The 15,389-nt window shown below is 42.2% G+C and overlaps 2 protein-coding genes and 1 long non-coding RNA gene across 10 annotated transcripts in view; 2 read left to right on the forward strand and 1 right to left on the reverse strand.

Moving 5' to 3' along the window:
• Nucleotides 1-15,389, forward strand: part of LOC138797738 (albumin-like) — a 467,413-nt gene that overhangs the window by 145,922 nt on the left and 306,102 nt on the right. The window lies entirely within an intron of this gene.
• FAM13A (family with sequence similarity 13 member A) overlaps nucleotides 1-15,389 on the reverse strand; it is a 156,552-nt gene that overhangs the window by 22,303 nt on the left and 118,860 nt on the right. For all 6 annotated transcript variants that reach the window (XM_069978308.1, XM_069978311.1, XM_069978310.1 and 3 more), the window contains 2 exons: nucleotides 14,895-14,937; nucleotides 10,551-10,698 (listed from right to left, as the gene is read on the reverse strand). In XM_069978308.1, the coding sequence (XP_069834409.1) occupies nucleotides 10,551-10,698; nucleotides 14,895-14,937 (191 nt within the window). The remainder of the gene's footprint in view (nucleotides 1-10,550; nucleotides 10,699-14,894; nucleotides 14,938-15,389) is intronic.
• On the forward strand, nucleotides 230-8,442 carry LOC138797734 (uncharacterized). The gene is made up of 3 exons (XR_011363982.1): nucleotides 230-419; nucleotides 3,518-3,681; nucleotides 8,147-8,442. It is a non-coding gene; the product is annotated as an uncharacterized lncRNA (long non-coding RNA).

Raw genomic sequence — 15,389 nt, forward strand, 5'->3', positions numbered from 1 at the left:
ACTTTTTTAGAAATGTGTCCACTGCAAACTTGGCTTACAGAAATAAAGGGACAAGGGGGAGATTTATCAAACATGGCGTAACATGAAACTGTCTCAGTTGCCCTTGGCAACCAATCAGATTCCACCTTTCATTCCTCACAGACTCTTCGGAAAATGAAAGGTGGAATCTGATTGGTTGCTAGGGGCAACTGAGCCAGTTTCACTTTACACCATGTTTGATAAATCTCCCCCAAGGTTTTCAACTAAGCGCTTTGAAACCCCTTTGTTTAAGCAATTGGTGCAGGACCTGCGCACCTGAATCCCCACTGATCAATACTTTGTCAACAGTATCGGAGCACCAAGTCCTTCCCCCAGTGCCTTGAACTGCCCAATTACCATATTAATAAAAAGGGGATAGCCAGGAAATGCCGAGCATGAAGGTAAGATAACTAGCTTCTTTATCAGAGTATCCTGTCCTATAGAAACAAAGAAGCAGCTTACATTCTTCTAGCCTGCCATTACTTTCCCTTTAAAAACATTTCTTTTACTATCAAAAAGTTACACAAATTTGTATTTAACCATTTAAAAATATCAACTATTCCATCACTTATCAGCTACTGCATGTCCTGCATGAAGTGCTGTATTCTTTCCAGTCTGACAGAGTGCTCTCTGCTGCCACCTCTGTTCATGTCAGGAACTGCTCAAGGTGGGAGAGGTTTTCTAGGGGGATTTTCTACTACTTTGGACAGTTCCTCTCATGGACAGAGGTGGCAGCAAAAAGGACCGATTAAAAAAAAAACAAAAAAAACAGCACTCCCTGCAGGACGCAGCTAATAAGTACTGGAAGGCTTGAGATTGTCAAAAAGTAGTAAATTACAAATCTATAGAACTTTTTGACACCTGTTGATTTGATAGAATTTATTTTTCTCCCCGCTGGAGTACTCCTTTAAGTTTACATTTACCAGAACCATAGTACTGCAGGAGAAACCAAACAAGATGTAGAAATATGACACATTGGGGGAAAAGCAAGTCTCTCATAATTCTATTTTCCAGAGCGTATTAGGATATACTGTTTGTATACATACACACACACATACATGCACACACACTTATTTATTTATTTATTTTATTTATTTATTTTTTTTGGGGGGGGGCTAAAAGTAGATAAAGAGCTTTTATGGTATATAAAACACAAAAGACAGGCCCTTAAAATAACAGATCAACAAAAAAAAAAAAAATACAACACAAGAACAGAAACCTTCCTCTCTTCAGAATTATTTGACCCAGAAGTTTCCACCTTGACTAATCTGATTTGCGTGCTACTGCTTAGTATGGCTGGATTAAACCGGGGCTTTGATCATGCATGCTCTAATAAACGGCCAGCGTTGCCAAATGGAGGAAATGGTTTTCATCACCTACATATAAACAACCTTTGTTACTATTCTCACCGTCCCTAGTTATCTAGCTCTTCCTTCTCTTATCAGAGCAAGAAGCCTGAAATGGCGCATAATCTGCTGGTACTTACATAATGTGTGCTCATATACAGTCATACTGCTGTCAATAAATAACAATAATAGTAATAATAAATATTATATATATATATACACTCACCGGCCACTTTATTAGGTACACCATGCTAGTAACGGGTTGGACCCCCTTTTGCCTTCAGAACTGCCTCAATTCTTCGTGGCATAGATACAACAAGGTGCTGGAAGCTTCCTCAGAGATTTTGGTCCATATTGACATGATGGCATCACACAGTTGCCGCAGATTTGTCGGCTGCACATCCATGATGCGAATCTCCCGTTCCACCACATCCCAAAGATGCTCTATTGGATTGAGATCTGGTGACTGTGGAGGCCATTTGAGTACAGTGAACTCATTGTCATGTTCAAGAAACCAGTCTGAGATGATTCTAGCTTTATGACATGGCGCATTATCCTGCTGAAAGTAGCCATCAGATGTTGGGTACATTGTGGTCATAAAGGGATGGACATGGTCAGCAACAATACTCAGGTAGGCTGTGGCGTTGCAACGATGCTCAATTGGTACCAAGGGGCCCAAAGAGTGCCAAGAAAATATTCCCCACACCATGACACCACCACCACCAGCCTGAACCGTTGATACAAGGCAGGATGGATCCATGCTTTCATGTTGTTGACGCCAAATTCTGACCCTACCATCCGAATGTCGCAGCAGAAATCGAGACTCATCAGACCAGGCAACGTTTTTCCAATCTTCTACTGTCCAATTTCGATGAGCTTGTGCAAATTGTAGCCTCAGTTTCCTGTTCTTAGCTGAAAGGAGTGGCACCCGGTGTGGTCTTCTGCTGCTGTAGCCCATCTGCCTCAAAGTTGGACGTACTGTGCTCGAACCAGTCTGCCCATTCTCCTCTGACCTCTGGCATCAACAAGGCATTTCCGCCCACAGAACTGCCGCTCATTGGATGTTTTTTCTTTTTCGGACCATTCTCTGTAAACCCTAGAGATGATTGTGCGTGAAAATCCCAGTAGATCAGCAGTTTCTGAAATACTCAGACCAGCCCTTCTGGCACCGACAACCATGCCACGTTCAAAGGCACTCAAATCACCTTTCTTCCCCATACTGATGCTCGGTTTGAACTGCAGGAGATTGTCTTGACCATGTCTACATGCCTAAATGCACTGAGTTGCCGTCATGTGATTGGCTGATTAGAAATTAAGTGGTAACGTGCAGTTGGACAGGTGTACCTAATAAAGTGGCCGGTGAGTGTGTATATGTATATATATATATATATATATATATATATATATATATATATATATATATATATTACACACACACATACACACATATATTATATATACATATATACACTAAACCAGCAATCACTGAACTCCATTCCAATGGAGTACTCATTTACGAGTCTCCATTGATTGTCCCATACAAAATTTGAATATGCAAAAAAGGGGTCCGTGGAGCCTCAGTTACGAGTCTCAAAACACGGGAATAGCCAGATATTTCTCTCTCCAGAGAAGGAAGCCCATTGCCAAGGGGTGCCTCCTAGTGGGGAGAGCACCAAACCACCCTGATACGTAGTCCCTCAGGTCCTCACTCTGTTGCAAGCTTTGGGACCTAAATAGGGAAACACCAGGGTGGCCCCTGTAAGTCAAAGTCTAACTCTGTGGCGAGTATAACGACATAAGACAAGGGTTACCAAGGCTAGGCATCCATCCACAGACTGCAGTTTCGGGGTATTTGCCCCTCGTCAGCGTGGAGCAGGATATATATATATATATATATACACATGTAGAGTAAAGAATATATACCATAAGTATAAAATATACAAACACAAACTATACCCAACCGCTTAAAAAGCACAAGTCACTGTACGTACTAGGAATGACTTCACTGATGTGATGGCATTTCCTTTGTAAGTCAGCTGGTCAAGTCGGAAACTAGCAAATTCCATAATCATAAGACCAATAACCGCAAATATGAATGAGCCATCAAATGACACCTGTATTGTTCTTCTGAGGGCTTTGTGCTTTTACATTAGGAGATAATGGATTGAATGGTGATAACATCCCGTACATGGGAAGACCATGTAAGATATGCGGAGACCTGGTAGAGATCTTTCTATGACCTACTATAGAGGAATGAGATTGTAAGACCAACCCGACCCTCGCTAGAATACAAGCAGGAAAAGAAGGAAATGTGCAGGTTAGTTTCACAATAGAGACATAGGCCCTTTATAGGCCATGCCCTGTCAGGCTGGAGCGCATGGCAAGATGGAAATGAATCATTGATGAGATCTCAATCTGTGCATTACATTCCCTGTCTGGTTTGGCTCATAAATAAGAAGGGATACACACCAGCCTTTCTAAGTGACCGGGAAAGTGCGACAGCTATCACATACTGAGTGGTGGCGTATGACTGTCCAGAATATACATCCACCAACGTCTTATTGAGGCTTCATGAACGCTCCCTTTATGGGTTATTTCATATGCTGCTGATCTGTTCTGAATCCATGAGCAGTTGTTCACACCTCCAGTATTGAAAGTGTAACTGTCTGTTGTTGTTTTTTTTTTTTTTTTTTTTTGCAGAAATCAATAGTACAGGCGATTTTAAGAAACTTTGTAATTGGGTTTATTAGGCAAATATACCATTATCTGCATTCAAAAAGGCTTTCCCCAGCGCTGCCCCCCCTCCTCTCTCTCACTTACTGCTCATAATCAGGAAATCTCAACTCTTTTACATCAGTTGAGCCCTGTGTAACCTATAGAGAGGGGAGGGGGGAGAAGGAAGGAGGGAGATTAGTAGCCAGCAGAGAGGAGAGAACAAAGGGTTACACAGCAGGACCTGTGTGAAAGCCCTATTCAGAGGTCAGTGCTGACTTCAGTGGAGATAGCCAAGTGAAGTAGCCGTAAATTAACTCTTTGTTGTTCTGTTTTGGTGCCTCATCTCCCTCCACCCCTCTCCTCTCTATAGAAAATCATGAAGACAGGGGGGAGAGCTTCAAACTGCTTTTTCATTGGCCAAATTATATACTAACTTCTGATGTTGGTTTTAAATGTAGCTGAATAAGCTTTCGTGCCATGGGTGCGATGTGCAGCCATTTCTGTCTTTTTGGCTTGTGTATATTTTATGTATTCTGGTCCTTTTTTTATTGTGGCTAGCACTCGTGCTTTGTAAGACCCATGTGATCCAAATTAGCAGGAAGCACCTGTGTACATAAGGGGAGGATCTCCTAGTATTCTCTCATTCTACCTGCAGAGGAATGAAGAGAGAGGTAAGAGCTTGTTCACACTTGTGTTGCTTGGCGTCCACTTTTTCTGCCGGTGGCGCCTGCGGGGTCTGGGGGGGCCCTTTAGGGTCTGGTCCTGTGACAATGGGGTTGCAGGGCCATTCCGTGGCCCCCCTTCTCTGCTTGCGCACGTTTTGCGGGGATTGTGGTCGCTGACCGGAACAGTGATGTTTTTTGGTTAGGGACTCAGAAGACCTGCGTGGTACATGACTCAGAAGACCTGCGTGGTACATGTGTATCAGAAGACCTGCACGTGGTACATGAGGCAATATGGTTTGGCCAAATTATATACTAACTTCTGATGTTGGTTTTAAATGTAGCTGAATAAGCTTTCGTGTTAGCCATGGTTGCAATGTGCAGCCATTTCTGTCTTTTTGGCTTGTGCTTTTTCATGATAAAAATGCATTTTTCGGCTAATAAACCCAATGACAACTTTTCTTAAAATCGCCTGTACTATTGATTTCTGCAGAGAAAAAAATTAAACAATGACACTTGATATATAATACAATATGCTGAGGACTAGACTTGAGCGAACCCAAGTGTGCAACATTTGAATACCGGTGGCTGCTGAAGTTGGATGCAGCCCTAGGGAGTCCAGGAAAACATGGATGCAGCCTATAGTTGTGTCCATGTTTCCCAGGCAGCATGCTCGAGATTCGCTCATTGGCCTCTTTTGCCAAATCCAACTTCAGCAGCCACAGCTAAACGAATGCCGTACGCTCAGGTTTGGGCGAATCAGAGTATAATCAAAGTCTGCTCAACTCTACTGAGGACTGAATGTACAAAGCTTACATTACTGCTGTCAGCTGTACTGTATGCAAAGCTAACACTAACAAATATGGAGGTGGTCGGGAACATGACTTAATATACATCAGTTGCTATTTCAGCAACACCCCTAAAGACCCGTATATTCATTCCTGCAGAGAACAATATAACATTTGCCAACAAAACACAGTCAGTACTTTGTTCTGAGGTTTAATACACTACTAATTCGTATAATCAGTGAACAAAAAGCTTTATAGAATTACATATACTTTGATAAATCTCTCCCATAGTGTACAATGTACAAACATGCTGTAAAGTGAAACTGGCTCAGTTGCCCCTAGCAACCAATCAGATTCCACCTTTCATTTCTCACAGACTCTTTGGAAAATTAAAAGTGGAATCTGATTGGTTGCTAGGGGCAACTGGGCCAGTTTCACTTTACACCATGTTTGATAAATCTCCCCCTATGTCCCTCGCCAGCTTTCGTATATTTTTGTTATGTACTTTACTTAGTAGATTAAAATGGAATATGCGCAAACATCCATTCACTGCCATACCATTCCATATCAGACAGTGATTCCCTGTAACCGATACGATTCTAGGGGACTATCTAGGGGCCTTCTTACCAAGTAGACAGGGTAATCCTGCACCAAATCTCCCAGTCTGAGGTCACTCCCAATGGATATGGGCAGGGGACAAGTTAGGACAAGTAGGATGTCCAAGAACTGTCCTATGGGTGAAGGTCTCAACTAGAGACGAGCGAATTTACACTATAAACTAAGTGAAGCGCTTCATTAGCTCCGCAGTCAGCTTATCGGCCCCCTTTGAACTCTGTTCTGCTCCTCCCCGGGTGTCTGGAAAAGCTGGATCGAGTGGTGGGAAACTTCACCAGGTTTTCCAGGACTGCATCCAGCTTTTCCCAGCACCTGGAGAACAGCAGCACAGAGTTCAAAGGCTGATAAGACGACTGCAGAGCTAACGAAGCGCTTCACTTAGTTTATAGTGTAAATTCGCTCATCTCTAGTTGAGACCTTTAGGACTCACACCTGATTTCATAATAGCGGTCCCCCAACCCCCATCCAGCCTGACAAGTCATAAGAGATGACCATGTACGTCTGCAGCTAGGGGAAACAGTCCCTCAGGTCAATCACAGTGCCAGTGACCATCTTACTTGGTGGAACAGAAGTCCGCGGATCCTTGTTTTAATGAAGGCTGTTGGTTCCAGAGGTAGGAGCTGCCTCTATTAGACATATAGGACAGCTTCTTTGTAAATAGAGGGGCCATTTATAATAATAGAAGCAACACCTGTCCAGCTCAGCTTCCTTAGTAAATCAGTACAGAGAAGGAAATAAATAGCATCTTAAAGAGACTCTCCCAAAACCACTTGCTGCTTTTAATCCAAGATCTGTCCTGGGGTCCGTTCGGCAGGTGATGCAGTTATTTTCCTATAAAACAACTTTTAAACTTGCAACCCTGTGCCAACCGGCTGTGGCCTAGAGTATCTGTACCCTAACTTTGCACTACCCCTCCGTCCCTCCTCCCCACCCTCTTCATCATTAGGAATGCCACTGGCAGGATTTTTCCTATTCCTCTGCAGTGAAAACTGCATAAGTGCCTTAACGATCCAGACAATGTGCCGTGCTGACACAGGTGCTGAATAGGAGACAATCTGCCTGGAGCATTCCTAATGATGAAGAGGGTGGACAGGAGGGACAAAGGTTGTGCCAGCCTAATGCATAGTCACTCTAGGCCACGGGCGTTTCGCACAGGGCTGCAAGTTTAAAAGTTGTTTTTTTAGGACTGCATCAGCTGCCGAATGGACCCAGGACAGATTTTGTATTAAAAGCAGCTATCCGAAGGTACAAGCTGTTTGGGGTGGGTCAGATTGTGGGTACAGAGTCACTTTAAAAGGCAAGAAGGGCTTCTGACCAAGTCTCAGGTCTAAGGCCTTGTTAGGGGGCACCACCGATGTCCATGCACACTGACAGATCCGACATAAAACACATTCAGAAAGGGAGACGACCAGAGATCCACAGCTATTACATATATCACATCATCGAATGTAATTGCTACATAACTAATGACTATATATAATAAGTATAGTAAATAGAGCATGCTCAAGTCAGATCATTCACCATTTGATTACCGGTTGAACGCAGCTCCTGAAAAACATGGATACAACCATAAGCTATATCCACTTTTTCCAGCATTCCCTAGGGCTGCATCCAACTTCTTCAAATGCAAAAGAAATGATACATCTTGAGCATGCTCACCTCTGCCAAACATTCTTAATCTAATAATATTGGGGGGAAAATTATCAAACATGGTGTAAAGTGAAACTGACTCAGATCAGATTCCACCTTTCATTTTTCAAAGAGTCTGTGAGAAATGAAAGGTGGAATCTGATTGGTTGCTAGGGGCAACTGAGCCAGTTTCACTTTACACCATGGTTTTTGGTCATTGATTTTTTATTTTTTTTAATTCTGTACATATTTCTATTTTACTTTTTACTGTAACAATGTCATACAGAAGAAAACTTTAAATGGGCGACCCAGGTTTTCTGTCGTTGTACACCCACCCACACGTACAAGATCAATTACATTCTGTCATCCTCAGCCACTTAATGACAAGACGAGGACTGCGACTGTTGTGCCATCTGCACAGATATGCGAAGCAGAACGACAAGGACGCGGCCACAGGCACCGGGATGCAAAGAAAACATGGAGACACATGCCCCAGAAATGAGAGGGAACTGGTAAATTAGCCGCCAATTACTATCCTATAGATAATGTACAGGAAGCTTTTCATCAAACTTATAAGCTATTGTAAAATCACAAGGATTTGTTTATTTCCCCATCATCATCATCATCCTCATCTGCAGGCTAGGTGTTATTTGCAATATGAAAACGTGTGTCGCTCTCCCGAGTATTTATTTGCCATGGTAACCTTCAGCACTGGTGACTGAGAAAACAATTGGAAATAAAGCGGAAATCTTCTAAGCCTAAAGAGATTAGCATAACTGTAGTAAAACTTTTGAGTGGATTGTGTGGCCGTTGCTTCATACACAGACTGTCATCACAAATGAATTGTAGCCTATGGTTGTACCCTTTTTTCCTTTGGGAACAGACTGGACAGTTCAGTGAAATAGTAGTGTTCCGCGACTTGTGATATTCTTTTAAATAAAGAAAAACAATAAATGCAGAACAGCAGATGTCTAGCAACCATCTGTTCGGCGCATGCATTACATTTACACTCTGATATTTTCATCTGAATCTGCTTCTTGCTGAGAAAGTTCAGCACACAGTTGTCATGGGAGAAAGAGCTACTGCGACCAAATGACCTCTTGCTACTTATTGTACTTTTTACCTGAATTTATCTGCTAGAATAATATATACATTTATATAGTCCTGGATAAAGTGACACAGCAGAGAAGATCTACTGGATCAAACGTTTTACTTTTATGAGCAGTGTGCCCAAATGATCAGATAAAGAAAGATGTCAAGTATATGAGATTTCCCCTAGTACACTTAAAGGATTACTCCAGTGAAAAATAAAATGTCACCCCCCCCCCCCCATATATCAACTGGTGTCAGAAAGTTGTACAGATTTTTAATTTACTTCTGTTTAAAAATCTTAAGTCTTCCAGTACTAATCAGCTGCTTTATGTTCTGCAGGACGTGGTATATTCTCTCCAGTCTGACACAGTGCTCTCTGCTGCCACCTCTGTCCATGACAGGAAGTGTCCAGAGCAGGAGAGGTTTTCTATTGGGATTTACTACTAGTCTGGACAGTTCCTGTCATGGGCAGAAGTGGCAACAGAGAGCACTGTGTCAGCCTGGAAAGACTACCTCACTTCCTGCAGGACATACAGCAGCTGATAAGTATTAGAAGGCTTGAGATTTTTAAATAGAAGATTAAAAAGAAGATTGACCAGTTAACCTCTTGCAGTCTCTGACGACAACCTACTCTTCTGCGGCTGCTGGCTGAGACTGTCCCCTGAATACTCACCTATGCATGTCACTGTATACTGTTACATGTTAGTGTATGTCATATATGAGGCAACAGATATATCGTACCGTGGGATTCTTGGTTAAATATAAAAAAGCACAGATTTCTGACCTTGTTTTTAAATGAAAACCTCAAGAAATGGTGATGCAGATTCCAGCACCATAATGTGTGTGGGTGAAGTCTGGTGACAACTCATGACAAGCAGGTGCAGAACAACTAAGTGTCTGATGTGTCCACATCTACAGCTTCATAACCCAAAGCTCTCTAGCATTTCATACGTGGACTATGTTACCTTCCCGCCACTCCAGTATATACCTTATGTAGCATGGATATAACTGTGCTCCACAGCTTAGGCTAGGTTCACACTGCGTTTTCAGCATCAGTTTAACGGATCCGTTTTTTTAACAGTCAAAAAAGTAGTGTCAACGGTACTTTATTGTGCGTCAAAAAAAATGCATCCGTTTGGATCCGTTTTTTTTTTTTATAATGGAAGTCAATGGAAAAACGGATCAAAAACGGATGCACACAAATGCATCCGTTTTTTGCAAAAAACGGATCCGTTAAACGGATGCTGAAAACACAGTGTGACCCTAGCCTTACTGACTACATCTTACCCACACATGTACAGGTCATACATAGTAAATCATGTTTATTCTGAAACTATGGTACAACTCATTCTCAGATTAAGGAGCGCAAGTAATAAACTACATTATATAACAGTTTTGCTATGTATGTAAGGAAAGTATTATACTGTGTGCTAAATTCGCTGAACCGTATCATATAACAGCGGATGATCAAATCAGTCGGACGGTACTTCTAACATCTCAGATCTTACTGCATTATGTACTGAAAAGGACAGATCTACAATAAATTCATGGATCCATCTGCTTTAAAAGTTTGCAGTGTATCGACGTATGGTCCATAAATCTTTAAAACCATACAGAAAAAGTTAAAAAATAAATAAATAATTTTTTTTTTATTATTTTTTTTTTTTAATAGATGAGTAGCTTACCTTCCCAGTTGCGGTCATCACAAAGAGAGGTGAGGTCCAGGCGAGGGACCTCCGGGACAAAGCCCTCCTGACCAACATCAACCTCGAGGCTTCTTTGTGGTCGGATTTCAGAGTTATTCTGCTGCTCCTGAATCTTCATTTTCACAGTCTATAAAACATAAAAATCCCCCTTTATAAATAGAAATCAGCAGCACATTACGTGGGCTGGCGAATTCCCGACAATGCAAAGGACACAACATCCCCAGCTCAATCTTTTCGCCTGCCCGGCGGTGAATCCATGCTTTGTGACCCTTGCACGCTAATTGGTCAAATGATCTGTCTGAAGGATACAACGCCCCTCTGTGTGCCCAGAACTTTCCCTCCCAGCCGCCTCGTTCCTCAGACCATTCGCTTATTCGGCAGCATCACTGTTATTTTGCACAAATTCTCAGATTGGTCTTTGAGGAATTACCACTCCCTTTTGTTGACAGCAGCAATGACAAGACAAAAAAAAAAAAAAAAAAAATCCACAGGCACGGTAATATTCTTGCTGTTGCTAGGGCTGATGCAGCAACGAGCACTTTGCAGGACTCCCTCAGGCGAGAAGAGCGAGCAGACGAGAGAGAGCGAGGGAAAACAAGCCTAAGATTCTCCCCTCTGTAGGTGCCGCTGAGCAGGTTCGGCCAACTTCATGGTGTTCTGGTGGTGTCCTGTGGAGATTTTCTAGCAGGGTTGTATGAGGAGGAGGAGGGCACGCTCGCATTCTATTTATAGGGGAGCTTCGGCTATTGAGACTGCATGGAGCTTATACAGCCAGCAGTGGAGTTTGGCAACTCAGCTGGAAACAATACAAGTGTTGGGCTGGAGCCAAAATCACACAAAGATTGTACACTGGATAGCATGAGAGAGAGGAGTGTCAGATCACTTGGAAAACTGCTGCCTCTCAAGGATCCAGAACAGCTGACGTTAACCCACTGGAAGCCAGGGCACTTGTTCCCGCGTGTATATAACAGGCTTATCCTTGCACGGTAGGATATTCACTTATCACACCCTGCAAGGAAATACCTGATCTTATACTTAGATGTATATTGTTCTAACATCTCTTGTGGCCTAAGAAAAAGAATTGAGCCTTACATTGTAGTATTTATGACCACAAATACAAGACCAGACCGTTATGTCTATATACTAGGCTCTAGCTGTGTCAGTACAGTAGCACAAACATTTACACTGTTTTAGAGCTCCTGGCATCACAATGACACATTATGCTGCAAGCTTTGCATTTTCTGTTCATATATCTTTCACGCATGGACCGTAATCGCAGAATGTGTGAATGCCCCCTAAGGCTGGGTTCACACTACGTTTTTTTTTTTTTTATCCTTGTGTGCATCTGTTTTGATCCGTTTTTCCGTTGACTTTCATTATAAAAAAAATTAAAATAAAAGGATCAAAACGGATGCACACAATGCAATCCGTTTAAAAAAATAAAAAAAAAAGGATGAAAAAACGGATTGCAAAAACGTAGTGTAAACCCAGCCTAAGGCCACGACCACACTAGGTTTTTTTATTGGTCATTTGCCTTTCGCTCTTCTGGACGGACGTGATTTTGCTGCCATATATTGAGTGTTACTTTGGGATATCGCCCGCTACTTTTGAGATAACGCCTGTTACTTTTGGGATAACGAACGTTACTTTTGAGATAATGAACCTTACTTTGAAATAACAAACAATTCTTTGAAGTAACAAACATTATTTGTCCACAAAATGGCGGTCGTTCCATAAAACAAGGGGAGATCAAACTGGTGTAAAGTAGAATTGCGCAGTTGCCCCTAGCAACCAATCAGATTACACCTTTCATTTTTCAAATAGTCTGTGAGGAATGAAAGGTGGAATCTGATTGGTTGCTAGGGGCAACTGAGCCAGTTTCACTGTACACCCTGTTTGATAAATCTCCCCCATTGTGTGGTTGTGGCATAAGGGTGATATCCAGTAAAGATGATCAAACGTCATGTGATATAAAAAGATTGAGAAATCACAGGAATTCAAATCCTAAAATCGCCAGACCGCCAGAAGCTAATATATTGCATGAACATCAGAACCCATCTAAGGGTGCCTTCACACCTACCGTATCGCAGTAGAAAATCCGCTGCGGATCCGCAGCAGATTTAACTAAATGAATGAACACAGCATCAAATACGCACAGTCAAATCCGCTGCGGATCCGCAGCAGATTTGTAAGTGCGGATTTAATGCTGTGTTCATTCATTTAGTTAAATCCGCTGCGGATCTGCTGCGGATCCGCAGCGGATTTTCTACTGCGATACGGTAGGTGTGAAGGCACCCTAAAAATCTTTTCCTCCCACTCCTAAGCCTAATCTGAGCGCCCATCGGTGATCCAAGTGACAAGTTTGTAGCCGGTTGTATGTTTACCAGCTCTCCCGGCAACAAGCTTATACCGCACGTAGGAATTCAAAGGAATTTCACATTCATTTGACCTCTTAAAACCACCTAATACGATTTTGCTGCCGCTGTAGATGTCTTTTGTCCGTCTTTTCAGTAAAATCTCCTTTTTTTCCCTCTCAATACTCTTATTCCTGCCAGATTTAGAGGTTTTCAAGAAAAAAAAATCACACACAATCTACTTTACGGAATGTAAGTAAGGAGAAGACAGATGATGTCTCTGTACATACTGTAACAACAGTAACACATCGGCGTGGTCCCTACGGAATCACATCAATCTCTATCCCAAACTAGAGAGATTCTTCATCCATCGCCGTACACAGCTGATGAATGCAGAGACGCATAGTGCTTCTCGCTGCTTACTCACCACGTGCGGATTGTTAGTTGTGCCTCCGGGCCATGGAAAATTCTGTAAGCTTACATGAAGACCTAACACTAAAAAGCTAGCAGTAGCATGGTGATAGGGAACTGTCAGACAGCTGCCTGTTCTTACATTGGCACAGGGTGTCACTAGCTAGAACAGTACACACAATTTCTGGCACTAGGATCTAAAAGTGGCTCTCCAAGCGTAAGTCAAAATACCCAGTGCTCTTCCGATTCCATTGTTTCTCTTTATTTAGGTGAATGAAGTGATAAGTGATTACCTAAGACATGTCAGTATTTTAAAGGGAATATGTCAGCTGTAGTTTGTGTTCCAAACTAGACACCTAATAGTTGTTAGGTCTAGGAGACACATGGCCCCTCATCTATCTATCCATCTATCTATCCTCAAAAATTATCTGGTATAAAGCTCCTGATCTGCTGCACGTTGTAATGTCTCCTCTCTCCCCTTCCTCCCTGGTTGATTGACACCTGGAAGCTGAGTCCCAAGCACGGTCAAGTATGGGAGGGGGGAGTACGAAGGTGTTACAGCTTGCTGCACTTCAGGACCTCGGGAAAGCCTCTGGCTTTTTGAACTATACAATAAAAACACAACTGGATATATAAAAGGTACCATGTGTTTGCCTGATCCAATGGATATCTAAAGATGACAGCAGTTTGGAATGTGAATTGCAGCTGACAGAGTCCCTTTAACTGTACGGTCGTTACGTATAGACAGTGTGGCATAGTTAATTTTTATAATGCTGAGAGCACCGAATCAGTTTAAATCCTGGCGGTACTGAACTGACACAGCGGCATGGCTGTGTCAGTACAGTAGCGTGAAGGTTTGAACACTTTTGGCGCTCCAGGCATAATAATGATACATGATGCCAGGAGTTCCGATAATCCGATCCAATGTACTGTATGTCTCTATGTACTGAGCGTACATGGAATGTGTGCACAAGGCCTTACACATGAAGAGGGCTGTAAACTTCAAAATCTAAAATGGCCCTCAAAGAACTACGGACACTCGAAGCTGACTAGCAATGGGTTTCATGATTATCTCAGATTCTATATTCCATTTTATTTTTAAATTCCACATGACTGTGCTGACAGGAATACTATAGATCAGTGGGAAAAATGTAACCAACATCCCTGTGACACCATACCCCATAAAGGCTACACAAACACTATCCAGATGTAGCTAGGAAAAGAGCAAAAGCATCCAATGCCTTATGTGTTGAGAGCACCGACATGACAAAATCTTATCTTCATAGGTGGCAGCGTGAGGTTCACACAAGGAAAGACGTAAGACAAAAGATTCTGTCCAATTCAATCTTGGTGTTCTTAAATCTAAATTCACTAACACACGCAAAACACCAAAAAAAAAAAAAACGCAACAAAGCAATGATCTGTAAAATACAGCCTAACAGCCTTAGCAAAGAGCCTTTGCTTCCATTTTAAAGCATCAAGCATAATAATATTGCACAATTACCATGCACCATAATGCCTTTACAATACTAAGACAAGACTCATAAGAGAATCTCACCGGTGGTAGTCGCAGACTTTCTTTGTCCTGGTCATTCTCTTTGCTGAAGTAGGGAGGAAAAAAAAAAAACAGATTACAAAAAAGAAAAAACAGATTTATTATGTATCCAACATGAAATAATGCAGGATGCGTTTCGGCTATGCGCCTTTTTCAAGGGCTTAGGCAAAACGTGTCCTGTATTGTTTTGTGTTCGATACACAATAATACTTCAGCAACTACACTGGTGAGTGCCGAGACTGCTGTGATTTGCTACGTGTGGATCCGTTCTAAGTGCACCAACACCCAAGGAGAGCCGATTACTTCTATTTTTGGATTTCCAGTCATTTGGTCATCACACTTTAGGTCTTGTTAAACCCACTCAGATCCTTACACTATTTATCCTGCTTCTAATACGTGAACTTTAAGGGTGCTCCTACACACAATGCTACTGGTGGAAGCACTTGCTACTATTTAAAAGTTTCAGGTCTAGTTCCAACCTGTAGGATTGTAAGTACA

The sequence above is a fragment of the Dendropsophus ebraccatus genome, chromosome 7, assembly GCF_027789765.1.
Source record: "Dendropsophus ebraccatus isolate aDenEbr1 chromosome 7, aDenEbr1.pat, whole genome shotgun sequence".
Lineage (NCBI taxonomy): Eukaryota > Metazoa > Chordata > Amphibia > Anura > Hylidae > Dendropsophus > Dendropsophus ebraccatus.